Consider the following 27,960-nt stretch of genomic DNA (forward strand, 5'->3'; position numbering starts at 1 on the left):
GAGATAAGGTTACTGTACAAAATAATATTTTAAATTGACAGGGTCACTTTTACGAAACAACTAATTCAGAGAAAAGTTCACACGTGCAGCCAAATTAGTCACTGATTCCAAAGGAAAGGTTTGCATTTATGATTCGCCGCAGCGCGCAATAAAGCCCTGCACCTTTGCCACACTTTTACTTGAGTAGTCTTTCAGGTTACTAAGGAGATACGACGCTGCGCAACTGTGAATATAGCCAAGTAAACTCCAATGCCCGACAGGACTTTCTGTTTTTTGTGATCGTTGACACATCAGACTGCTGGATGGATGAGTCCCTTGATCTGCTTTGCGCAACGGGCCTGCCGCCCGTTTGATTTTCTATCTGTGGTCATGAAACACGGATTTATTTTATATGTATTTTGACTCAAACCTTTGCAAAGAGGCCCGGATGTCCCCCACTGAAGGTACATTTCCAAACTTTGACGATAATGTCTTTATCATCTGCTCTGCCAAAATGAGACCCCACCGTTTTCTCTCATTGTGCGATGAAGTGCGCAGACCTACTGCTTTAGACAACCACAAGATAAACAATGCACATAACGTCTTTGTGCTCCGCAGCTTGAACACATTTTAAGGTTGCAGTGCAGGCTGTGTTATTTTGAGACAGAGGCGGAGGAGGTGATGCTCACAGGAAGCTTCCCCTCGGATTGAGAGGGTGATGAGGCAGGCAGGTCTGGGCACGCCCGGGCCCCATGACACCCTGCGCCACCTCACTGGGACTATACATTGGTGTGATGATCACACCTGGATATACCAGTGTGTATGCGTTATGTGCGTGGTTTTTTTTTAAAAGAAATAATAAAATGAGCAACGAGTAATTTGCTTCAACTTGCAGCTTTTTGATATGGTTAAAGTCTTTATAACATATTTCACTTTTTTTTCATTCTAAGTAGTTTAATGTGTGTGTGTGTGTGTGTGTGTGTGTGTGTGTGTGTGTGTGTGTGCGCGCGCGCGCGCACTGCAGAGTGATCTGCCCCTCACCAGACTACCCATCCTCTAAGATGTCCCAGTCCACTGTCACTGAGGAAGGAGGCACCTTCGAGCACCTGTGGAGCTCCCTGTGAGTGTCAACAACAACTGCTGACGATTGTTTTACTCTCTGTCCAATGAACATATTTTCCAAATGACGTAATGGTTTAATTAAAAAATGTGAAATGCATCAGGCAATAATTACAACCATGATCTTGTCATCACCTACTTTATAAGTAAATTATGAAATGATTATCCCTAATTTAACATTTAACCATATTTGCTTTATTTTTAAAATATTAACAGTCTATAAATCATGTAAGGGGACGCGATGTTCTGTTTTATGCTGTAAAACATTAAAAAATCCATATATTTATCAGAGTTATTGGTGTGCTGACACGATCAAAAGCACAGGGTCAAAGACAACTTAATATCTGGATTTTCAGCCATGTATCTTTTGCTTTCTGTGCATTTTTCTGCAAATCTTGTAATGAATATTTTCATTTTTTCCAACAAAGGTGCTTCCAATTCTTTAATGTCGTGCCGAACCTTCAGGGAAAGATGTCTCACTGCATTTTACATTGATAAAATGAGTCTAGAAATCAAATAAGTAGCTGTAGTTATACAGTAGTTGTATTTTTTTTTTTTTACATTTTAGATGTCCAACAGGATTTCCAGTGTTTTGTAAAAAATCTGCTTAAGGCCTTCCCTTAATTTTATAAGTATTCCTTTGAAATACCTGATTTTTTTCCTGTAATAAAACAAGCAGTCCTTTTTGTAATTGTTTTTGAACAACAAAAAAAGATCCAGGAATAACTTTACCTAACTGTATATTTACCTTCCTAAAAAAACTATTCTAATAATTTAATAAGTCTTTGTTTGTTTGTTTGTTTCTTTGCACATCAGGTACTTGGTCACATGCCATGATTGTGCTATGCAATTTTTTTTTCTTAAAAGCTCATCCCTCTGTCAGTCAACTTGCATCCATGGTGTCTTGTGTTCACAGGGAGCCAGACAGCACCTACTTTGAGCTCCCCCCAGGCAGCCAGGCAGGTGAGCGCCCAGTGCCCTCTACCAGCACCCCGGGGAGCCACCGCAGCGCTGCAGAGGTCTCAATGGACGTCTACCAAATGAGGGACATGAACGACAATGTGATGGTAGGAACATGAGCTCCCTTTGCACTTCAGTTTGTATTTTTGTGGTCAATATTTTGCTTTTGCTTTGAAGGGTGTTTTCCTCCTCTGTGTGTGATCTGATAGTTTCTTTGTGAGCACACACACACACACACACACACACACAGGCACACACACACATATACACAGCTAAAGATCTTTTCCCATTTTGTTTGTTTCTTTGGACTTTTTCCCTCCAGTGTTGAGGAGATTCCCTCCTAAGTAGTTTCCCTCTTCTCTGCAGCCTTTTCCCTCTCTGTCTGCTGAGTGGCCTGTAGGGACTGTGGTGTGTGTGTGTGTGTGTGTGTATGTGTGTGTTGGGGGAGGGCTAATTAAACCCCAAGCCAGGACCCCTTGCTGCTCCACTGTAAAGCCATCTGTAGGCTGGGGTGTGTCTGTGTGCATTACCAAACATGCACATATGTTTACAGGTGTATGCATCTTAATATTTGTGTTCCTGAATTGAAACCTCGCAGCCAAAGAAAGTATGCCAGCTTTTTATGAATGAAGACCAACAACAGCCCAGTTTTCATCTTAACCACCGTGACTTTTCCGGAAATAAATTCAATAGCAAGTTTTTGAGAGTGGAAGGTCAGGTTTTCGCAGGATCACACCGATAAGCACAGTTCATCCTGTAAATTTGTTCACTCCGTCCATCTCTGTCTTCCAAACGTGACATCAGAAGTCACTCCCAAACACGCCTGTGTCTCCATCCCCTTCTGATCTGGAATATTGGTTGGATCTAATCTTTAAGTGGGCAAGCCTGGGCCTGCCTGACCGGTTAATGAATAGTCATGACAAAAATAAGGGGGCGGAGCGAGGATTTGTTGTTAGGCACCTATGCAAGGCAAGTTGAGAAGGCCCAGTCAGGCAAGGGAAACAAGTGGAGGAGAGAGGGAGGACGTCTCCTGCATCCTCCATCATGTCCCGCTCCACAGAGGGCTCCGCTGGTTGTGGAGACATTGACTGTTACAGCCACACTTGATCACAGCAGAGTGTGAGTCCAATGAGAGCCAGGTCACAGAGACATCACAGAAGCAGCTCATCTTATCTTCCAGGAGCCTAAGATGCTGTGTGGCGTGGTAAGTAATTGTGTTCTGGCATATTCAGACCTTTTTTTTTTTTTTTTTTTTTTTTTTTAAATGTTTGAACATTTACGTCTTACTGGTGTGGTAGTGGAGATTGTTGTAGTTTGTGTTATGGAGCGCAGAGGTTCTAGTAGTACTTTGGTTCAGGCAGTTAAACGGATGCTGTTTGAGAATGAGTTGATATTTGAAACCGGCCCTTTGTTATATTGGAGTTTTACATGTATGCGTAAGCCGCCATGGCCATTACGATTATATACGTATCCTGTTATAATGGGACCAGTTTGATAACCCTTACATTTACAAGTTGAATTAATTTGGGAAGATGGATGGTGACTCACACCTCTGAGACACATTTTGATGGATTGACATGATGCAATGGCTGGCTGTGTTTTAACTTTGCTTCATTTTCTTCTGCCATTGATTGTTAAATATTGAGGAACTGAAAACTGTAAAGATGTTTATGTTAAATTTATAAATACATGTATCTACATTCTATAGCAGGGGTGTCAAACATATGGCCTGGGGGCCAGAACTGGCCCACCAAAGGGTCCAATCTTGCCCACTCATTGACTTTGCCAAGTGTAAAAATTGCAGAGAAGTCATTAATTCCATATTTTCAATTAAACATACTGCTTTTCCTATTTGTCCAAATGAACCAGTTGCTATTTCTTCACAGAGGTAAGTGAGAAGTGTGCTTGGTATGCTTACAGTACCTCTCAGCACCTTTACACTAAAAGAGAGGGAAACATTTAAAGGCTTTGTTATTCTCAGGTTATTATGCAATGGTTTTACTGGTTTGACCCACTTGAGATCAAATTGGCATGTATGTGGAACCAGAACTAAAATGAGTTTGACACCCCTGTTCTGTAGGTCGGTGTGACTGTGGACCTCTTGACAATGAATGCCAGGCTGCACTTTGCATAATATCCCCAACAGGGGGCAACCTTCTCACACATCCCTCCACATTTTACCTCCTCTCATCCTCACCTCCATTTAACATAGCTGGTGTAGTTTAGACATGCTGCAGTTTTCACATGGTGCCATGTCATTCATTTATGTGGCCTAAGTTTTCATTTTGGTCATGTTGCTTCCTTATGTCAGCAGGGAGCCATATGACAGCGTCTGAGTGCCTGTTGTTAACTGTTTAATGAGTGGCTGTAAACAGAGGTCATTAGCAGGATGATATTCTTCTTATACTCAGTCTATTATGTTTCACTCATCTTGACAAGTGAGGGTTGTTGTGGCTGGCTTATCTACGTTTCTAAATGTTTTGAGCCGTTAAAGATCGGCTTTGAGTGACAGCTACCAGGATGGCTGCCCGTAGGGGACATCAGATGCTGCTGGGTGGGAAGCTTTAACGCTGACACACACACAGTGAACACACACACTTGCTCACACAGTGGCGGCTGAGGTTTTAGCTCTGTTGCAACTTGTTGCGGATCGAGTTCAGGTATTAGGTCTAAGCACACCTGTGAGCACATGGGTCTGTGTGACAGTGTGTGTGTGTGTGCACATTTGCATGTGTGTGTGTCAAGTGTTTTTTTGTTGTTGACACATACACCTGGGCTCACCTTATGCCTGTAAAGCCCCTTTGACAATACCTGTTAGAGGAGGCTTTCAAAGTTAGTAAACAGTCAGACATTAAAGGACAGAATTACTTTTTTTATACACCTATAGGGAGAAAGCAAACATTAGGGCACATCAGCCTACATTCTCATTTTAATATATCTCATGAGGGTGAACACATTTGTATCTCAGGTAGTTGTATAGTGGCCCTACTTTCCACTGCCAGATATTAGACATTTAAGACAATTGATTAAGACTGCCACTACCATAGGGTGCTGTTTATGACATTTAGAGCATTAATATAGCAGCAAACAACTATTTACAACACGTTCTCATCCCAACTCGTGAAATTCCGCTGTTTTGTCAGTGGACATACATGTCAGAATCTGACATGCTACCCTCCTGCATACGTTTTGGACGTTCACAGATGGGCTGTCCATTTCCGCTATTTTACATTTTTAAAATACACTTTAATTTTCACAGGAAATGTTCAGTTTCTGCTTGTTACATGCATACAGTCTTTTAAAAAATAAAACTTACAAAGAAAGTAAAACACTTACTGGTCAAGTTGATTTTTCTTAGGTGTAGGCAACAAAAGCACAGGGTTAGGTTTAGGAAAAAAACATCATGGTTTGGCTTAAAATTCACACAGGAAGCAAACAGCGGCTTCCTGGGTGAAAGTCCTGACTTTGTTTGACCCTCCCACTTCCCCCAACCCCCACTGGCAGTGTTACACACGGCTGCCGAGCAGGGTGAATCATACCATTGCAAAGGGTGTCTCTCTGCGCCCATGTCTGACACCAACACCCACTGACAAAGCAGCATTATTTGACAACTTGGGTTGTTAACTGCTGCCTCTCAAACAGACGCGTGTGGCGTGTATCATGCCACCACAAAAGGTACCTCTGTGCATCAAGACGAGTTGGGAGTGAGAACAGGCTACTTTTTGCGATGTGAAGATATAGTGTCGTAATGGCTGTCCTTTGTTTTGGCAGCCAGGCTGGCCACTAGTGCATGTGAGTCTCTGTGTTTATATCACACTGGCTAGCTACTTGGCACCGTACTGCTGTTAGCTCTGTCAGCATTGTTGCTGTTGGTAGCACATTTAGTCCTGTTAGCACAGTTAGCAACTAGCACATTTTGGCTCAGCCACCTCCATGTTTACCTGTGACCCCTGAGGTGAGAGCCGTGTGCAGACTCTGAATGTCATATATTGCACCTTGAATTCATCTATTGATTGTTTGTCTTCAAAATATCAGCAAAGAGTGAAAAAAGCATCTTCAGAGTCCTTTTTTAATCCAAACCACCACTAAAAAGCCCTTAAATATGACACAGAAAGGCAAAGAAGTTCTCACATACTAACTACTAATGCAATCAAATTAGGCATTAGTTGTTTTAAACCCAGCTGTGTCCTACATGATTTTTTGTGCTGCATGCACCCGAGTTAGAGTCATTGTATAGATCCAAACACCCACGCATGAGTGCATCCTCATTTAACCTACACAGTTTGCATTAAGTCTAGTACATTGACCTGTCCCTTTGCTTTCATCTGATGATCCATGGCACTGAGTTTACATATCCTTGTGTAACTTTGTCTCGGTTTTGGTGTCTCTAGCAGCCAGTGGTGTAGTTTCAAAGCACGCAGAGCTGAGGTGAAGTGATGCTGTATATTGGGGGGGTGGGGGATTTCATGTAATCACTGATTTCATACTTGTGTAATATGTTGTACTCTATCTTGTCCAAGTGCAAAAATTCAAATGCACAAATTCTTTGTGAGTGATTGTTGCTGTTTTTGTGAGGGTTTATTTTTTTTCAGACAATCAGGTAGCTGACTTTTAGTTAAATATCCTGAGAAACTGAGATTAAGCAATCCTTTTACTTTCAGTCTGAGCTGCAGAGGCCATTTCAAAACTGTTCATCCTCTTTGATAAAGTTTGAGCAAATCATTTTTTCTTATAGGTTACATTTTTTGGGTACAAATTAAATATGGGTATCTGAATCCCCTTAAACACCAATAGAGTATAAACCTTTGATTCAGATCATTTCCATCCAGTATTGATGATTTATTTCAAGGCGTCCAAAGTGTTGAAGAGCCCTGTTTTAAAAAACATTCCGCCCTGACTGCTGATTAAATGTTGTATTGATATACAATACTGGGTGGGGGGTGGGGGTCTGACCCTTGAACTCTTGTTCTTTCATGTGTTTTCCGTCTTGCCTCTCTCTTGCTGTCTCTCTCTCTCTCTCTCTCTCTCCCGCTCTCTGTCAGACCAGACAGTGTTTACTTAGTGCAGGCCTTCACAAGGTGTTTTGGAGCGTGTGTGTACATGTGCCCCGGCATTGCCGTCTATGTCCGGGCTTGCCATAATTAGAACGTTGTACCATTTTTTGGGTTCCCATCCCTCTTTCCTTCTCTCCTTCTCTCCCCTCGTCTCAGTCTATCGTTTCTCTCTCTCCACGCCGGTCCTCACCTTTCTCCCTGTCCTGGCTGTGCATGTGTCTGTGTGTGTGAGAGTGTCCACTGATGCACACCTCACTTGAACTCTCTGGTTAGGCTATGGTCCCGCGCTCTCTTTGCTTTGCTGTGTTTGGACGTTTCTGACTGAAGAGTTGACAAATGAGACTAAAGCACTAGAGGATGTACTACGTGAAAAAGAAGGTAAAAATTATTTTTTTTATTTTTATTTATTTTTTGTCATTTGTCATAATTGTGTGTGTGTGTGGGTGTGTATGTGTGGCTATTTCAGTGTGAGCCTGCCATCAGTGTCAGGTATCTTACACGCATACAGTACAGGCAGCAGAGATAAATATGAGAATATCTTTTTAAAGTAATGATCTAGATTGCTTAAGTTTTAATGTCATTACATGGTGGTTGGTTTGTCTGGTTGAATCTGAATGATCTGATGTTAAACTGGTTGGATAAAAGATTCACTGATGTTCAAATAAAGTAATGGTCTGATGTTGGTGAGTAGAAGGTGAGCAGGAGGGCTCACAGTACTGTAGCTGGCTGTTTGTGCCTTTGACTTCTCTGTGTTTTTGTTGAAGTAGTGTGATGGGGAATCAACATGTCATGGATGATCTAGAAACAAAACAGCAGTTTTCCTTCTACAGTAGCTTCTGTGTGTGTTCAGCGATATATGGGCCTCACAGAGTGCGTTAACTTTGACAAGTGTGTCACCACGCACACATCAGTGCAACAAATCTTCCCTCTTCTCAAACACAGCAAAGAGGACAGGAGGGGGAATGGCAGACAATTAGGCAGATTACACTTGTGTTTTACAGCTCATCTCACATAGCCCCAAGGAGGCTACTGAGGGGACCTCACTGCAATCACTGCATCACTCATTTATAATCACACACACACACACACACACACACACCAAAGTTTGTGTCTTTGTACTCATAATTTTATCACCAAATCTCAGTCATCCCACAAAAAGTGCTCTGCGTTGATCGTGGACACTTACACATGAACTCATCCCACACACATGCAGCATCACACACACTACCTGTAACTGCCTGTAATCTGACCTCCCTTTAAGCCTCCAAGCCCCTGTCTCTCCGGCACCTCTACCTGTGCCCTCCCTCCGCCTCTCTCCTCCCTCCCTCTTTGCCTCCCTCATTCTCTTCCCTCTTCTTTTCTCCCCAGTCCCAATACAACCTGCTGAGCAGCAGCATGGAGAGCCTGGGGAGCCGTGCGACGTCCGCCAGCCCCTACAGCTCCGAGAACGCCTCCTCATCGGCCGTGCCCACCCCCTCGCCCTACTCCCAGCCCAACTCTACCTTTGAGGGCCTGTCGCCTGCCCCGGCCATCCCCTCCTGCACCGACTACCCCGGAGTGCACACTTTCCAGGTGTCCTTCCAGCAGTCTAGCACCGCCAAGTCGGCCACATGGACCGTGAGTACACACACTTTCTTGGCTTTGGCTGGCAGTGTTTGTGTGTCTGTGTGTTTCTCTGTCTTTTGCTCTCTCTCATGTCTTACTGAGGTTCTATCATGCACACACACAAACATGCACACAAAGACATTATTTCACACACACTCACTCACTCAAGTCAGCACATGTGCAGGCATGTCACATGCAAGAGAAAGTAGTGCATCATTCAGTGATTCATCATGTCCTCTATTAACCTCCGGTAGTCAAATCTGATGTGATGAATCCAACAGGGAAAGTTTGGTACGTGGTTGTGAAAGTTTTTAGCAGTAAATCTATTAAGGAAAACAATGTTTGACTCATGGTTTTTAAAAATTACATTTTAGCTTCTGAGACCATTTTGTCTAAACACACATGGGTCAATATTACTTTGAGAAGTTAATGAGAGTTTCCTCTACTGTATCAATCAATAGATTTTATGTATAGCGTAATGTAAGTCCAGAAATGGTAAATCACATACTGCTACACTATATGAGATCAATGCAGGAATAATACATTGTAAAAAAAAAAAAAAAAAGTATTATTACAGTGATGTAAATATTTGGAAAAGGCCGTTATAGTATGTCAGTTTTAATCCATATATGGTGGTGTTGTTTTCTGAGTTACTGAAAGTCAACATCTGGTATTTGTTTAGAACTTTTGAGACAAGCTTCTTACTAAGAGGGCCTCCACATGTTGCAAGAAGATTATTCTTTGTTTTGCATCAGGAACAATATCATACACTTACACATATTGCTAATATAATAAGCATAAATGTAAAAAAAAAAAAAAAAAAAATCTTTATACTGCTCCTGCCACCACTACACAGTAGCACTAGCTGTAGTAGTTGCACACTACTACACATCTTGGCGTTCTACTGGGTACAAGATTAAACAAAAACCCTGAACTTAAAAGACTTGACCAAACCACACAACTACCTTGAGATGTGATGGTGGTGAAAGACAGGTGAAATGGGAGCTGTGCAATTTGTCATGACCTGATGAGAAGTCTCCCGCTGGAAAGGTGTCACCTCCAACTGTCACACAGTTGACCTCCCTGAAACAAGAGAGCCAAGAGACAAACTGTGAACGTCTCTCTGACTGAGGGGCTCCTCCGCAGATGTATTTGCTAGAAGTAACCATGCGTGGTGGGCTCCTTCACTTAGTAAGAAGATCCCCCTCTGGGCATCAGAGCTGTGGTCTTTGACCTGCTGCTTTTCTTTCTCTGTCTCTTTCTTCCTCCGGTCTTAACACACACTCAAGGCTGTCACCTCTGGCGCCTAAAGTTTTGTCATGTCCACTCCTAAAGTATGTCTATCATCTCCTTTCCCTCACCTCCATCCTCTGGCTGTGGTCTTTCTCACGGCCAAACTACATTGACGGGAAGAAAGAAAACAAGGACAAGAGTTATTAGCTTGTTTTACCTGAGAAATTACTGCAATGAAATGAAATCCTAAAATATGTCAGAAACCTGTCTCAGCTTGTTTGGTTTAGCATTATGCTTACTACTCTGCCTTTCAAATTAAGCTTCCTCTCTGTCCCTGACACCCATTGGTTTAAAGTTTGAAATAGACTACTCCTGATAACTTTATTAATGAAATCAAAGCCCACCTTTTTTCACCCTTAATCGAAGGGCCTGTCAACCAGTGGTGTAGTGGAGGGTATACCCAAGTACATGGGGCACCTCGCTTTCTGGTTGTTTACAGTATACCCACCTATCAGCCCAAAAGCCACTGGAATATGTAGGAGCTTAACCATCTACCCAGTGGTACACCTCATCTACACCACTGCTGCTGCCAACAGAACTTCAGATTCAGTAGTCACGTTTCCATTACATTTTTTGCGCAAAATAAATGTGATATTTCTAAAGTTTCAACAAAGTACAATTGCGACTTGCAGGTGTTTCCATTAAAAGGTGTTTTGCGTATGAGCCGTAATTCTTGTAAAATCTCGTCCCGCGAGACTCCACTTCGTTTGCGGAAGTAAGATTGACATTCCAAATCTCTTGCGAGCTGGAACAGTCATCTTGGTTGCCACTGCTGCTGTTGCAGTAGTCTACAACTGAAGACGAAGAGAGCGAGTGGTATTCCAAAGGCAAAGTCCTTATGTGTGGCAGCGACCACGGATAAAGGATTTCTGGGAGAGGATCTTGAACGAGGAATTCACCAATGTCATGTCCGGTGATTTGTGAAAAAAGTGTTTCCATTACACTGTTGCAATATACTTCTATATCGACACATCTGAAAAACCACTTCATGAGAGCGTAAAAACTTTTTCTCGATATTTGAGAGTTTTTCCATTACCAGTTTTTATTGCGATATTTAGGTTTTGCACATTTCTAGGGTTAATGGACACGCACTTACTGTCTGTACTCACTCCTCCACCCTGCAGTCCCATCTACCCCACTGCAACCAAATAAGCCTTCCTTATTTACTTTGGTTTACATAAATAATAATTTGAAAATGATCCTTATTTTATGAACAAAGAAGGCGGCTTTGAATCCTCCTGTCTGAACAATTCAAGTCATAGCAGGGTTTTTTTTTTCATTACCAGGAGAGGAGGGACAAAGGAGTTGTTTTTTTTACTGGCACACGACTTAAGATACAGGTGATGACGCAGCAGAAAAAGGATTGCGAAGAAACCTGTGATTATTCAGATTCCTCTGCTGCCATTAAGGAGGGATTAGAATGAGAGAGAGAGGCCAGGTGATTGCTCACAGCGTTTATGGAGTTTACTGTAATGCTTTGTTTTTATCTTGCAGGTCTGATTATGAGATTGGCGAAGTATTAGAAGATGCATTTAAGTGTTATTATACAGTAGCTACGGAACCACAATTTTTTTTTAATGTGTGATATTAGAGGTTTAGCAGTAAACCGCTACCGATGATAATCGTGATGTTTAAAAATAAAGTAGTGATATCATATGAAAATATGAGTTTAGGCAGTTGGAGAGAGTGTGTAACTATAACTGTACAAAAGTTTAAAAAAAGAGCAAATACACTTAATGGATAGTGAAAACACAACTAGAAATTTAAACAGTTTCTGAGGTATTATTGAGTACAACTCATTTGCCAAGAAAGAGACAAAACACACAAAAACAAAGATATAGATTAATTTGACTGATAGCATTGTAATATTTGTTATTTTTCAATTTTTATATAGATATAGGGATAATATTATTATTGTGAACTTTTAATGCAACTTCGTAATGCAATTTACTTGAGAAAGAAATTCCCATGTTTTTCGGAATTAACAAGATTATTATCTGGTTAATTCAAAAAAACAAGAGCAATTTTTTTTCATAAAAACTTTTCTCAGAACTCTGAAGTAATAATCTCATTAATTCAGAAAAAAAAATTGTTTTTTGGTCTCAATTAGACTTCCATATCCTACTGCTTCATTTGACATAGGGCTGGCACAATATCAGATGTTCACTACACGAGTTAGAGCTCACAGTAACAATATTATCACGATATCTATTGAAAATTTGAAGTGTAATGATCATATGCAATCCTGTAGAATATTATACCACTGATGGCCTTACATGAGGTCTCACAGATGTTAGTATTCTTCATACCTTGTATCTACATGCAATTGTTCCCTTTAAAAACATCCAAATAAAAATGAAAGCATGCAGGAGTTTATTCATGTGTCAAAGAAAATACAAATGTACATAAAGGTTTTTCAGACCACATCATTTCGGCGAGTCTTTTTAGAAGTGTTTTCTCTTTGAAAAGAAAAGAGATTATGGTCCAGCCTCTCAGAATGAACTTGTTCTTACTAATGGGAGGGGATTTCCCAAAAATAACACTAGGGATGCACAAAGATTTGTGTGTCTAATGTGCATGCACATGTGGGTGTGTGTATTTATGCAAAATTCAGTGCAAGGCCTAGGTTTGAACATGCTTGGGAAATAAGAGGATGGCTATGAGGACCAGACTGAGTCACCTTGTTTGAATGAGGGAGTTAACGGTCTCTGGGTTTCTTGCTGATTTCGTACGGCCTCAGGCAATGGGGAATGCCGAATGCCATAGGGGCATATTGACTATAATCAGTTACCTTGCCGCCCCTCGTCCCCACCCCTCTGCTTCCCACTAAGAGCGGGTGGCATGCAGTGTTTGGGGAGATTACGAGAAATGCAGCTGCCTATTGCATCAAGTATTTGTCATTAAATCCCCTCTTCTCAAGTTGTCAACTGGATGATTGACGGGAGGTTTGTGGCTGCATGCAGCTGGCCACCAAGCCAGTCCATGTTGGCTTCACCATTCAAAAGGAGAAAGAAGAGAACAAAGACCAAGAGAAGAGATAGGAACAGAAGACACAATCCTTTTTTTCTCATCTATCTTAATGTTTCCACATACAGTAAGTCCATCCAAGCCCATGTTAAGCTAGTCTGGCAATCCTCCAGTCCCCCTCCTGTCTCATCAAGACACTGTGCATTAGTGATAATAGCTCTGAAACTCTGATGCTCTCCTGCCTCTTGAAGATGATTCCTTGGCTTGGATGCAGGCAAGCGTAGCTGCGGCTGGAAATGAGATCTAACACCCCGGTCTTGTCAAATAATAAGACCTCTTTCCATACACTCAGACTTCAGTTTATGTGTATATGTGTGTGTGCGTACAGTATGTGTCAGGGGTGGGAGGGTGTGTGATGCGGTGGATGCGGGCTCGAGCATGCACTGCATGGCGGCTTGTCAGAAGCTGCTCTTCCCAGCTATTAGCCTCTCTCCGTTAGGACACAGGTCCCAACACGCCCCGCATCCTCCCCTTCTTTTCCCAATGCATCATCCACGGCCACATCACCACTGGCCTTCCTGCCGAGCATCGGCTCGAGGAAGACACATCAGATAAGAAAGATTTCAGTGCTCAGATGTGTTTGATCAATTAAAAGACACAAGTAAATACATGAATTCATTCAGAAATACAAGACTTTGTGTGATTCAGATCAATTTCTTCAGCAATTGCTTGTTAATTTAATGGTTACCAGTACATGAAGTGCTTAATGAAAACAAGCTCCAGGACTGATATCTTAACTAACTGTTCAGTATCAACACTGGAAATGTTCTGGACTGTGAGATGCCATCAATCCAGGAAACTACGTTAATTATTTGGTCTATTCTGCTGTGTGTCCCTTAACACTCTGACTAACACTGTGTGTATGCCATCCTGTCTAAAAGACTTTTACAGTCTCCATGGACTGTGCCAGTGCTGTAAATACATCCTTGAGAGTTCAGTGAATAGCCGTTATGAGCCCTTAACTGTGGGAAAAGAAGAGGGAAAACAATCTTTCCAGTAAAATTCTTAATTTATAGTATTTTGGGGCAAAAATGACATGTCAGGTTTGAATGACTCATCAGTTAGATAATGTTGCTTTCCTTATTTCCCCTAAAAGTCTCATTGAGACAAACAGTAATTACCATGACATCAAAGAAAGTGTAGGAGATTATCTAATGTTCTATATTGATTTGAATCCAATGTAATTACAGACTGCGTAGAAATCCAGCTCGGGCTGTGTGGAAGTGTACAGCGTACACACTGTACGTCAGCTTTGTGTGTGTGTGTGTGTGTGTGTGTGTGTCTGTGTCTGTGTGTGTGTGTGTGTGTGTGTGTGTGTGTGTGTGTAAATGTATTTGATATTTGGACAGTTAAGCGAATTTGCAGCAGGCAAGCTGATGCTTGTGTATATGGATGACGGTCTAGCAATTATCACCCTGTCTCCAGGAGCCTGTCAGGACCTGCCTCCACTGGTCTGCCATGTAGAGGCAGGGATGGATGGATGGATGGATGGATTGCATTATACAGCGCTCTGGTTGTCATGATCACATCATAACATTTTTGGATGAATTACTGGTTGTTTCCTGCATATATGATAAAATGAGCAGAGGAAATTTATGTTCGTCGCTAGGCTAATTTATACAATGTAAAATGCCATACCGTTGTACTAATAACATTAGCATGTTGTATTTGTCTGGAAAACGTGTTTAGTGTAAGACAGTTGTTTTGTCAGTGAACTTAGTGAGTTGTAATGGAGCCAAATTTTGCAGCGTTACCTTTGTTATTTGTCGCTGTTGTCCCTGGTATGAGAAGAGGAAAAGTTCGCTAGCTGCTAGGCTAACTTATACAATGTATAATGCCATAGACTTGTGCTAATAACATTAGCATGTTGTATTTGTGGGGAAAATGTGTCCGGATTAACACAAGTGTTTGTCTGTGAATGCTGCGAGTTATAGTGAAGCTGATTTGTGTGCTTGTGTTTGAAATTGTCTCTATTTAGCCGTGTTTAATGTGTGTTTTGAATCAACTAAACTTTACAGCACTTCACAGAAACCCCGCTGCCGACTGTTTTGGAGGTGTAACTGCAGAGTGACACAGACACACCACCGCACAAGTAGGCTATAAATGCTCACAATGGCTTAGGCGACATGCGTAGGCAGCATGTGTAGGCGATGGCGTAGGCTACGGCATAGGGTCTGCCACACAAGTATAAATCACGCTTTAACCTCAAGAATAAAGAGGAGTCCAAGAAAATGAGCATATCACCATTAGTCCGACATTATGGAAATGAGGGTTGGCAGTCCATAAAGTTTATATGTAGCAGTTCTTTGCAAAGCTTGTTTTTAGACGACATGATCTGTTCATTATGGTTAGTCTGATACCTCATAAAATTGTCACCAGATTTCACTGAAAACTGGTGGATAGTTAAATCAAATTGGCCAAGGTTTATGGTGGTATGGTATGTAATCCATTCCTTTTCTTCCTTCCTTTCTGGATTTCCTCTTTTGACTCACCTTGAAAATTTTTTTCCAGATCACTGACAAAGCAAAATAGTCTCTTTTGCCCTCAATCATGTTTGTTCTTTCCATACTTTCTATGTCCTGAAACAAAACCCAGTTTATCCATCACTCACTCAGCGTCTCGTCTGTACAAAAGGATCATATACTGTACCTTTATCAATGCTTAACTTCACTTCTGACAGTGACACACAGAGGTGGTCTCACAGATTTGTGTGTATGCGTGTGCGTGCCTATGCCTCGCCTGTGCATGTGCACACTAGTCTGTGTGGTGGACGAGTTGAGACGTCTCCCTTGGCATCTGTGCCCCGGAAGAGTGAGAACACAAAAAGTAATTTATGACTTTTTCATGCACTCTGCGATGTTTAAAAACGATATCACCAAATGTTGATCCCTGTTGATCCCTAGGCTTCTTTCTTTTTGCAATGATCCATTTTACAGTAATTCTGGGCCAACTGGAGTTCAGAGTGGAGGGGGAATTTTAAATCATCATCAACATCATGTCAGTGTGGCGGTGTGTAAGATTGAAATAATATTAATCATGGCCAAAGTGTAAAACCAAAAGAAGTTATTCTGTGACCCAGCTGGCACCATCATATACCATATCTACATACGTATATAGTTGCGTTGTGAATGGTCTAGGTAAATGGTTTCAGTATCATTGTAAGTTCACAGTTCACAGTCTTGTCTTTAACATTTGGCCCCTGGACTTAGTCTCTATTTCCAAACACCTTCAGAAAGAAAGTTTTTGTCTACTTAAATGACTGACAAGCTCACAGGACCGTACATGTCCTTTAATACGAACAATATTTTGTTGGCAAAGTTACATTGTGTCATTGCGTAATGATGCTGTAAACATGGAAAATTTTAAAACTCTCCATGCTGTCTTCACAGTCTCCCTGACATTTGTCGAACATTTGTAAGCCAAGTGCTAAGAAGCCTTGATGTAGAGGGCACTATAGATACCAAAAAACAAAGTCAGTGCACTGCCTGCATTTTTCTAAACAAACTCATCTCTAACCATTTCTAACCATCACCATGACTGGATATCAATGACTCCATTCTGTGATGCCTCTAAAACATTAAACCACATTTCCTATGCTCCTTTTCTGAAATGCTAAATGAGTTAATATGCTTTGCAGCACGACAGAAAGAATATTAACTCATTTAGCATTAGATCAGTTTTGGAGATGTGATTGTTGCTGCGGGAAAAGTCCCCAGGTCTGTAAATAAAGAAGTCTGTTTGGCTGTTGCATCTCAGAGAAATTATTTATTCATGGTATGGACGCGGGCTGTCGAGACTTGTCATGGAAAGTTAGGTGGGAAAAGGTAATGTTGTGCACAGGTATTTCCATTGCCCTCAAGGGACGGCTCATGGCTAAGGGTGTGCATTTATATGTGTGTGTGCGAGAGAGGGTTTACAATGTGTGTGTGGTTGTGAGGGGCTTAGTAACGGTGTCACAACAAGGAATCCAATCAGTTGTTGGTGCACAAATGACTTTTTCCCAGCCTCGTTTGGGCCAGAGGCTGTCTGGTGTCTGGGTGAATCAACTCCAAGTGTGGATCACCAGTGGGACATTTTAAAAAGTTCTTACATTTATATTTGAAGAATTTAACATGTTCATGCAATAGAGAAACCTTTTTAAAGACAATGATGAGAGGAGCAATATAGGCGAAAGCATGACATGACTTCTGCAGTTAAATTGCTCCAGCAGCAATTTTAGGGACTTAAGATAACCGTAATCTCGATTTTTAAAACTTTAGAAAGGTGTATAATCTAAAATTTGCTGGATAAAAACTTTAAAAATGAAGCTTAAAACGAGATGCTGCTTACCCTGACTTACCATGAAGATGCAGACCATGTAACTGATAGGGCCAGAGTGCGACCATTCATCTGTCACTCTCTCTTCTTCCTCTCTTCTCATCTGCTTCTTTCTTCTTTTTCTCGCCTTTTAAATACAAAAAGGTAAAATGCCTTACAAATTCATATACAGCACGACAAATCTTGAGCTGCATGTACTGTATTTCTGCCACAGAGTGCGCTGTTGCATTTGTATTTAGACCCACTGTAGCATGTCCACACAGGACAACTGTCTTCTTTTTTTCTGGAAGGTCTTAGTTTGATGTTCACATGGAGGATTTCTGAGATTTCATGATTGCGTTGGGGCATGTTAAGGCTTCTCCATCCCTTGTCCCAGTGTCTTCGGATGTGTCTGTACTGGCATTTACACACATATGTTCATGTATGTGTCTAAAAGCCTGTAAACTGAGGAATCACTTAAGACATGGCTTTAGCACAGCCTAGCATATTCTCATTGAACTTCACTGGGACTGACTGACAGTGACAGATTAATTATCATCCTCTTTTTTTTCAGCTGGTACACACACTGAGACACAATTCATTTTTTTCCAAACTGGTCTTTCGAACTTCCAGCTTCTCCTCCGCCAGCTGTAGCATCTCACACATTACTACCCACAAACCCAGTCTGCTGGATAATAATCATATATTCATTCTAATAACACAGTAATTACCTTTGCCACACAGACGTTAATTTAGTGCTGACTGTTTTACGGTCCTCGTGTATTTTCCCTTTACTCTTCCTTTCGTGCTTTCCCTTTCCTTAAATGACACAATTTGTTCTCCAGTCATGATTTTATGTGATAATTACAGTGTCCTGTGGTCACAGCCTGCTACTTTATCATCATATTATCACCCAGCTCGTTATTTGTCCACCTTGTCTGCTGTTTTTTGAAATACTTTTTTGGCTGCTGTGCTGATGGATGACTTAATGGTTCAAATCACATGTTATTTCAGTTTGAAACAACATTTCCACCTCCCAAGATATTATTTTTGCTATGATGTCAGTGGTAACAGTCTTAGGGATTAAAGGGTTATAATCACTCCGTTTTCTTTTTTAATTTTCTTGTTGGCTCTTTTATTAACTGCTTTAAGTCTGACCCAAACAGGTGACCTGCGGTATAACACAGTAAGCGTTCAGTTGCGCTTTTGCATAGGAACACACATTATATGTTGATAAAATGTAGTACCAAAGGAAAGGGCTGCTGCAAGATAGAGCGGTAAAAATATTCTCAATACAGCGTTCACTTAGACAGATATTAATTTAGGACTTTTTTAAATGGCAAGCTAGTCCCCTCTGCTTTTCCAAACAGCGAGTGCACCAACTGCCTGATCTTCTGTATGTAAAACAATGACTATGGATAAGTACCTCATACAACCCCACTTCAAGAAATCTAAAAGCCTCCCATATTTTTTCCCATCTTCAGTTTGTCTATAGCTACGGCTCTCAGTTTAAATGTCTTTCAGTTTAGTTTGCAGGTTGTTCAGAAAATATAGATGTGTAGGCATTTATTGATATATGCTAGATAACTTGTGGGTCTGATTCTTTTTGTATGATCTTGCCCTAAAGTGTTAATGTTCAAATTAGAAGAGAAAGAAAGATTTCCTGCAGCTGTGGATGACACTTTAACACAACTATGATCAGCAAGTTGTCGGTCTAAGCATTAGCTCACACTCATGTGACTGACGGATTGTGATATTCTGAGGATATCTGAAGCAGACAGCTCTTTCATCGCATCACTGTATCATATATCAACGCAGAGCACTGACTCAAGCCTCTCCGGTCCTGTTTGTGTGTTCTTTTCCCACCCCAGTACTCTCCCTTGCTGAAGAAGCTCTACTGTCAGATTGCCAAGACCTGTCCAATCCAGATCAAGCTGTCCTCCTCGCCTCCTCATGGCAGCATCATCAGAGCCATGCCCGTCTACAAAAAGGCAGAGCATGTCACAGAAGTGGTCAAACGCTGCCCCAACCATGAACTAGGACGAGACTTCAATGATGGTATGATCGACAAGCCTTGTCCTTTGACCATACTTTGACATTTTATAATTGTTGTGAAATCACCCAGGAGAGGATAAGATACATAATTCATTTATCATAACTTTTTGTGCATTAAACATTAATAAACGACTTCATGGTGTCTGGTATGTGTGATACTTTGACTTGGATCAACCATCTATTCCTGACCTGTGCTTCCATCATTCTCTCCACAGGTCAAACAGCCCCCGCCAGTCACCTGATCCGAGTGGAGGGGAATAACCTATGTCAGTACGTGGATGATCCTGTAACTGGCCGGCAGAGTGTCTACTTGCCGTATGAGGCTCCACAGGTTGGTGCTTCATCTGTTACTCTGTATCATGGAGACAAGCAATGCATTGTACCTCAGGGACTGGACTCAAACATCAGGAATTATGGTCTGGAGTGAATGTACAAAATATTTGGGATATGTAATCTTTTCATGGAGTATACTGATGAGGTGAAGACTCTGTGATTTCCATTATACCAGTTAAAAGGAGGTGTTGGGTTGAAGGCAAATAGATGCTGGCAGAGAAAGCCTTTGAAAAATGAGATGTTAAATGTGGAATGTGCAAATGTTTTACACTTCCCAATATCTGAAAGATGTCCTTAATATTTTGCACATTCAGCCCAAATGTAGTTGTTCAAGACACAGAATGAATCAGTCAAGCTCATACCAAAGAAACAGCCAATTTCAATGGGGTATTTCATGGGAAGCATGTCTATAAATAAAGATGCCGGGCAGGTCCAAACAAGCACAAGAGTGAGAAATCATCATGTCTGTGATTGCACCTGAGGAGGTTAATGAAAAAGCTCAACTGTCTTGCCTCACACCAGATTGCACTGCAACACTGCTCTCTGGTGGTGGATTGAGAAACTTCCTCTAAGATGGGAGGCTCGGTCGTGTGCTGATGTGCAGATAGGGAGAAACAGTTTGAGCCACAAGACCAAACCAAAAAGCAAATAAGCAAACCATTTATTGGTGGGCTTCACTGTTTTGTGTTTCAGGTGGGGACTGAGTTCACCACCATCCTGTATAACTTCATGTGCAACAGCAGCTGTGTTGGCGGGATGAACAGGAGACCCATCCTGATTATCATCACCTTGGAAACCAGGGAGTAAGTGAGCAATTCATGATTCTACAGTTTAAACAGGGTTACAAGCACTTCTCAGTGCTTTGTCATGCACTTTATTTTAATTCTTTCTGGTACTTCTTGGATTTAAGAATTTACAAATGTTTCACGACATGTTAGAGAATTGGAATGTTAGAGAACCTGTATTTTCTTAACAAACATCACCTGATGAGTATATTTTCTATCCCCAATCATCTCTGCAGTGGTCAAGTGTTGGGCAGAAGGTCGTTTGAAGGTCGGATATGCGCGTGTCCGGGCCGAGACCGCAAAGCAGATGAGGACCACTTCAGGGAACAACAGGCCCTGAATGAGAGTGTGGCCAAAAATGGCAGTGCCAACAAGCGCAGTGAGTTTAATAGAATTAAATGACACGTTCATGTTAACCACACAGTTAACTGGTTAATTGACTTTGAAGTATTGGTCTTGCTGGCTGGCTGCTGGTGTACATTCAATCAGCACTGACCACAATGGTCCAAGATATCTCCGCCCTCCAAAAGACTAAGATTGTGTGAGAAACCTGTTTGATCATAATTCTGTTTCTGTTGTTTGCAGACTTCAAACAGAGTCCGCCAAATATTCCAAGTCCGAATATTAACATGAGGAAGAGGCGGCATGGAGAAGAAGAGATTTACTATATTCCTGTAAGAGCCTTTCAAACACTTTGCTATCTGATGTATGCCATTTTCACTCTTTAAATAGTCAAATTCTTTCATGTGGCAGTATGTGGAAATATTTATGCTAACTGCAAGAGAGCAAGAGAGAAAAAGCATCGTATGAAACACTGAAAACAAAAATACCATTTTTATGCAGACTCACCAGTCATTATTCCCTGACTGCCAATGTTATATTATTGCATGTGTTGTGTTTGTGTGCAGGTTCGTGGTCGGGAGAACTTTGAGCTGCTGATGAAGATTAAAGACAGTTTGGAGCTGGTGGAGCTAGTGCCACAGCCACTGGTGGACTCCTACAGACAACAAACACAGCAGCAGCTTCTGCAGAGACCGTGAGTCACTCCTGCACTAACATATGCACAAGCACATAGACAGCTGCTGGTACACATGCATACACATACACACACATTCCGTACATGAAGGTGTGACTGTAAAGATTAGATCAGCCCAAACACACACACACACACACATACAAAAAGGCACATAAACAACATGCAGATTTTTTATGACTAGTTTTTCAGCTGGAGTCTATGAGTACAATGAAGGAAAGAAGTTATAAACTCAGAATAGAGTGATCCTCACAAAAAGCTAAATTTAAAGTCTTGCCGCCTTCATCAAACTGTTGCAAAGTGTTTTTTGCACTACCTAACACACAGCCACACACAAGGCTTTTCATCCTGCTCTTAGCCCTAAGCTGAGGGAGCTGTTAGTCTGGGGCTGAGAAAGCGTTTACAGAGACACAACCTTGACTCATTCCAGGTAGGCTAACCCCATCTTCAGCCTTGGCCCTGCTTTGGAGCAGGGTTATCCAGGGCTAAAAGTTGCCAGTGTAAAACAAGGCTAAGTAAACCACAGAATTTTAGAATGTTGACATGAATTATGTGTTCCACCTGACATTTAACCCAGGGCTAGGAGAAGTGCAGTATGAATGGTAAAGCCCTTGGCTTATGTTAAGCCTGGGTTGACAAGGTGAAGGTGCTTTCACACCTGCCCGGTTTGGTTCGGTTCAATTAAACTCAAGTTCGCTTGCCTCCTACTTGCAGTTGTTTTGGGCAGGTGTGAACACAGCAATCACACTCGGGTGTGCACCAAAACAACCAGACCGAGACCTTCTTGAAGAGGTGGTCTCGGTCCGGCTACAAACAATCTCTGGTGCAGTTTGTTTGTGGTGAGAACGTGTACCCACCTCGAACTGAACCAACTGCAGTCACATGACACATTGTGTGGGTTAAACATGAGCATGTTATAGTCCTGGAGTATTATTGTGCACCTCCTCCTGTACTGCCTTAATATGTGCATTCGGCGCATCCACTCCCTCAAAACATTGTTTTCTAGTTGGAGCCGCGCCTCGTTTTCAAACTATATGGTTTGACTAAAATGGACAATGACAGCAATATAGTCCACGATGACCAGCACTAAAATCAACCTGCGTAGTTGTCCCTCCATTGTGACATTAGAAAGTGTCACATTTATCTTGCAGGTGTACTCTTCTTCAATGTTTTATTTACTTCCTGGAGTTTTCCTGCGTGGATATTCTGACCAATCAAGGGCAACTTTTGCTTGTAAATGCTGCTGTGAGAACACAAACCAACTCGAGGCAGTTATGCAACTTCATAAAAAAATTAGTCCCTGATTCGGACCAAAGCAAGACAACTCTATGTCTGAAAGCCCCCTTAAAGGGGTTAAGTAAGCCCAGGATCAACCCCTTGCCCAGGGATAAAGATAACCCTGGGCCAAGAGAGCACAGTGTGAAAGGTCTAACGCGAATCATTCTCTTCTTTTCTCTAGGAGCCACATAGCATCCCCCTCCTCTTACTCTCCACTGTCCAACATGAACAAGCTCCATGCCCACGGAGGCCTCAACAAATCAGCCTCGGTCAACCAGCTGGTGGGGCAGCAGCCCCAGCAACACCACACTGCCCCCACCTCCATACCTCATATGGGTGAGCATCTATGTGTGTCATTCAAATCAGATCAGATGAACTCATTAAGCAGGTTTCAAACCAATTTGCTATAAAGTTTTCTAAACAGAAAATATCAATACCAAGTCAGCCTATTTATCATTTCATTCATTTGCCATTATTCATTGATCACCACTCCCTTTCTCACAGGTTCAAACATGCTCAACAGCCACCACATGCAGGGAAATGGTGATATGAACGGAGGCCACGGCAGTCAGACTTTAGTGTCTGCCTCCCACTGCAGCCCGCCCCCTCCGTATAACCCTGACCCCAGCCTAGTCAGGTACCTCACCCTCCAATGACACTCCTTCTTTATCCTCCTGTAAAGGGCCAGCAGACAATCAGATGCACTTGTTGGGTTAAATATGAATGGGTGCCATGTCGATGCCAGTACGGCTACTTTTTTTGGCCATGTTCGTACAAATTTCGTCAACAAGCAGCAAAATGTGTCTAGATGGAAATGTGTTAAGCAGTCAGTTTGCTTTGATTATGGCTGCTTTGTAAAGGCTTGCAGTTACATTACAAATCTCCTTGCAACCACGGCTGATGTCATAATGCGGGTCTACTGGAGAGTTGGCTGCATGGAAAACTGGAAAGATGTTACCTTGAAAGGTTGTGTTAAGGGGAGTGTGTTGACGCTAATGTTTTAAGTAAAAGCAAGTGTGTATTGATATGTTTGATTCCAGACTTTGCTCCCATAGAAAAAAACGTTCCTGTCCCCAATACTACAAGAATTGTCTAAAAGTGTCTGTCTTTGTCTTTGTTAGCCAGCGAAAAGTAATTTACAAAACAATTGGTATTCTTGCCAAAGCTACTTCCTATCCAGTCTACATCAGATGTGTTGATCAGCTCCCATTCAAAAACAGCACATTAATCATGTCTGTTTACTCTGCTCATTCAGCCAAGCTGCTCCAGACTTGTAGACCTCCACTATGGCTGCCAGAGGGTTTGTTATGTCACCCAAAAGCCCAAAACTGTGTGATACACTTTAGATTTAAAATCATTCACACTGTCACTGTGTATACAGCCATCCTTTGCAATGCACTACATTGAATTTTCTTCTAAAGAAATTTCCATTGTTTAAGTTCTGTTTAATTTAAAACGTTTTTTCATATTTTTTTCTAAGATAATGTGTCAATGCAGTCATTTTAATACTTAGACTTTGCTTTTGCAATTTTAACATTTTTGATACAGCAGACTTTGTCCACCTTTTTGGTTTCTAGATTGTCATGTTTATTGTACAGTTAAATTGTACAGCTAGCTTCTTTATTCGATTACACTGTATGTTGCCAAAACGTCAACATTTCATGTATTTATAATAAAGGTTCTTCATCAAAGCAAGAATGGCCTTATGAATCATTAATATAAATGCATGTTTATGGTTTTACTTTCACTGCATCTATCAAGATGTAACATTCCTGTAAACGTGAGGCTAGATCTGTGCCATAATTCTTTCACTAAGCTTTGAACTAAAGTGATATTAGCTTGAGCGGATTGTGACGTAACATGACTGAATAAGATGCTTTACTATTCAGTTTTGTCTAAAACTAAATACTGACCCTAATTATCAAGATGGGAATTTTTTTATTCTACTCAAGCATACCTAGGCTTTTCAGCTGTGTTACTAGAGTTGATTTTTATATTATAGTCCTACTTTTAGCCGTGTAGCTGTGGTCCAATGGCAGTCTAAGCAGCCCTGCTTTTCTCCCCTTACAGTTTTCTAACCAGTCTGGGCTGTCAGAACTTCATTGAATACTTCACCTCCCAAGGCCTCCAGTCTATCTACCATCTCCAGACTCTCTCCATGGAGGTAACCACTCCCTTCTTGCACTCACAACTTCACAGTGAAAATAACTTTTTCCGTACATAGAGCTTCACAGAAAACAAAGAGAAGGGAAAAAGGAAACAGTAAAGGAAAGAACAAACAATGACGAACATTAAAACAGTTATCTTAAAAAAAAAAGTAAAGAGAAGAAACATTTTTGAAAAGGCAATCATTTTGCCTAATCACACCCTGTGTGACCCAGGCCTCCAGGAAATGTGCCTGGCTTTGAAGCCAATTCTCATAGTGGCCAAACAGTGGTACTGCAATTTCCAGCGTCCATTACGTGATGCTTTTGTTCCCAAAAAGACTTTTCCCCATAGACTTAAATTGGGAAAGAGGCATCTGTAAATCTGTGGATACATTTTTTTGAGCATCACAACACCCCGCAAAATAACTCCACCACTGAGAACAGTTGTAAAGTCTAAAAGAGCTGCAAGATTGAATTATTTTATCCCCATTCAAGTTAGTGGAGCACTAAACTAGAAGTCTGCCACTCAGGTGTCCTCGGCAGCCGTAAGTCTCTAGTGCGCCTGCTCTATGGGCCCAATGATGTGGAAGCAGCGCCGATCTTCTGGGTAATTTCATACCACAGAAAAAGAGCTTTTCTCACTTGAATGAATGGGGGCCCGCAGCCAATGCTTTGTCCAGGTCTCTTAATACATCCATGGTGTGACCACTAGTGATGATGTACAGAGCAGGCCCCATATTATTTGTGTCTATAAGCAAACATGCGGATGCACTCTTTGGTTATCTTATTGGTTATCTTCTTTATAGTTTTCTCCCACGTTCTTACACTTCTCCAATGTCTAACTTTGTGCCGTCACCAGGATTTAGGTGCACTGAAGATACCGGAGCAGTCCCGCCTTGCCATCTGGCGAGGTCTGCAAGACATGAAACAAGGTGCTCCCCTCCAACTGCCTGCCTCCACTCATCACCATGACTATCATGGCCAGCAGCTTCTTCGCTCCAGCAGCAACATGACTGCCTCTGCCATGGCGGCCATCGGGGCTGCCAGTGGGGAACTCCAACGTCAGCGCGTCATGGAGGCTGTGCATTTTCGTGTCCGCCACACCATCACCATTCCCAACAGGTCAGGGGTCGTTGGGACGTCAGGGATGGCAGCAGCTACTGATGAGTGGGCTGACTTTGGTTTCGACATGCCCGATTGCAAGCTGTCACGCAACAAGCACTCCATCAAGGAGGAGTTCATGGACAGTGATGTTCAATGAGCCTGAAGAGAACCTCTTTGGACTGGTTTTCCAATATGACTGTCAGCAGCAGCCTATTTACAAAGTAAAAGCATGTGAATACAGTCTTTCAGTGTGCTTTCAGGTGTTGCTATCATATTTCGGTCAGTGATATTGCAGAGAATCAAGTTCCATTTTGACTGTGGGACATTTCAGTGTGTTAATGCACCTTCCTGTGCAGTCTAGTTTGTGCTTGAACGATTGTTTCACCCAGAAGACTGAACATGAGATGACACAAAAGGACGTCTCAAGTCTAATTAGCAAATACCATTGTGGTAATATAGCATTGTCAAGACCACGCTAAACACAAACGGACTGGACTGTACTTTTTGGGACTCTGATAAATGCATGTTAATAATTGTTGAGTTTTTTTCTGGAAAACTAGAATATTGTTTAGTTGCGCTGTGCAATAATAAGTAATACATTTTTCTTTTACAGCATCCAGTTACATTTATAGTGAACAAAAAATGTAGCAATTGCACAATCACAAATGTCAGAGTGGACGAATCACCGTTTCACAACTTGCTAGTTTCAGTTTTGTGTTTGAATATGCAAAAGTAGTTCTCAGCTGACTTATTTATTGTTCTTACAGTTTTCCCTCACTTGTATAAATGTATATACTGTATGTTGTAAATGTTTTGGACTAGATGTGGTTGTAAAGGGGTATGTTGATTCAAAATGTTGTATCTCCTGTTCGAACCAAAAGTAAAGAACTTAATGATAAATCTGGTAAAAACTCACACCCATGGTAATTCATAGTCATGTATATTTTTAATGGCTATGATAATGTGATGACCTCTAGTTTAGTATACGCTTATCATTTCATTGTTTAAAATTTGCTTAATGGGCTTTGGTATTAATTGTGTGTATTCATGAAAGCTAATGGAAATCACAGTCAACACGTAAGATCAGAAGTTAGACATTGTATCCATTACTTTTTCAGGAAATACTGTAATTCTTGTATAGAAACATGTTGCAAAACAGGTGAGAGACAAACTATCAAAAACAGTATTATATCTTAATAACTGGGATCTAATCGTAATTGTGAATAATACATTAAGAATAGCATCCCTGTTTACCAAGACATTAGAAAAGACCGTAGCATTTTTGTCCTTCTCTGTGTATATTTGAAAACCTTGCAGGGCAAGGTCCTCACATATTGATGACCATAGCTAGTTGTGTACCTAGTATGTATCTTCATGGCACTTGTTTGTGGATATTTAATAGCAACATTCCAGTTTTATGTCTAGATTGACATCCATAATGATTAATCATGGTGCAATTCTAGTAACAGTGTCAAAAATGTGTTTGTAGTAACTACTTGACTTTGTAACATGATAATTTGTACCTGTTTTATATCCATTTTCTTTACAAAAGCCTTCTCACTTACAAAGATAAACATACTTTCACCCACTAACCACCAACTGGTCAAATAAGAGCACTTTAATGCTTTAAAAGTAAAGCAGTTTAGGATTATTTGTGCTTATGATCAGTATTATGCATAACCACAATGTGAATAGAAATAGTGCTTGTTTTAATATACCTGATAAGGTTGTTTTTTTTGTCACCAGTTTTGTAAAGATTAATACGTGTACCTATATGACTACTGCTGTTCATCTGTGTCCAGAAAAGATTGTTAAGTACAGTGTTTTATTTTTCTTTCTTAAAATCTTAGATATTAAAATATTTGCCTTCCTCTGAGGGACTGTTTTAATGT

General features: G+C 41.3%; 1 protein-coding gene across 2 annotated transcripts; it reads left to right on the top strand.

Moving 5' to 3' along the window:
* The first annotated feature begins 1,019 nt into the window (after positions 1 to 1,019).
* On the top strand, positions 1,020 to 27,944 carry tp73 (tumor protein p73). Of its 2 annotated transcripts, XM_033645841.2 has the most exons (13): positions 1,020 to 1,099; positions 2,015 to 2,165; positions 8,481 to 8,729; positions 19,205 to 19,391; positions 19,604 to 19,719; positions 20,415 to 20,524; positions 20,743 to 20,885; positions 21,092 to 21,180; positions 21,415 to 21,542; positions 22,999 to 23,153; positions 23,322 to 23,454; positions 24,888 to 24,981; positions 25,824 to 27,944. In XM_033645841.2, exons 1-13 carry the CDS (start codon positions 1,041 to 1,043, stop codon positions 26,223 to 26,225), a joined length of 2,016 nt encoding a protein of 671 aa, XP_033501732.2. In that variant the 5' UTR covers positions 1,020 to 1,040; the 3' UTR covers positions 26,226 to 27,944. The 2 variants fall into 2 exon arrangements, with proteins under 2 accessions (XP_033501732.2, XP_033501734.1); XM_033645843.2 differs by lacking the exons at positions 1,020 to 1,099; positions 2,015 to 2,165 and adding an exon at positions 7,258 to 7,490.
* The last annotated feature ends 16 nt before the right edge of the window (positions 27,945 to 27,960 follow it).

The sequence above is a fragment of the Epinephelus lanceolatus genome, chromosome 8, assembly GCF_041903045.1.
Source record: "Epinephelus lanceolatus isolate andai-2023 chromosome 8, ASM4190304v1, whole genome shotgun sequence".
Lineage (NCBI taxonomy): Eukaryota > Metazoa > Chordata > Actinopteri > Perciformes > Serranidae > Epinephelus > Epinephelus lanceolatus.

Bases quoted from the DNA above. Each gene is read 5' to 3' on its own strand.
- tp73 (XM_033645841.2), top strand. From the start codon at position 1,041: ATGTCCCAGTCCACTGTCACTGAGGAAGGAGGCACCTTCGAGCACCTG. The intron at 23,455-24,887 runs GTACCTCACCCT...CTCCCCTTACAG, and splicing joins CCTGACCCCAGCCTAGTCAG to TTTTCTAACCAGTCTGGGCT. The intron at 24,982-25,823 runs GTAACCACTCCC...TGCCGTCACCAG, and splicing joins TCCAGACTCTCTCCATGGAG to GATTTAGGTGCACTGAAGAT.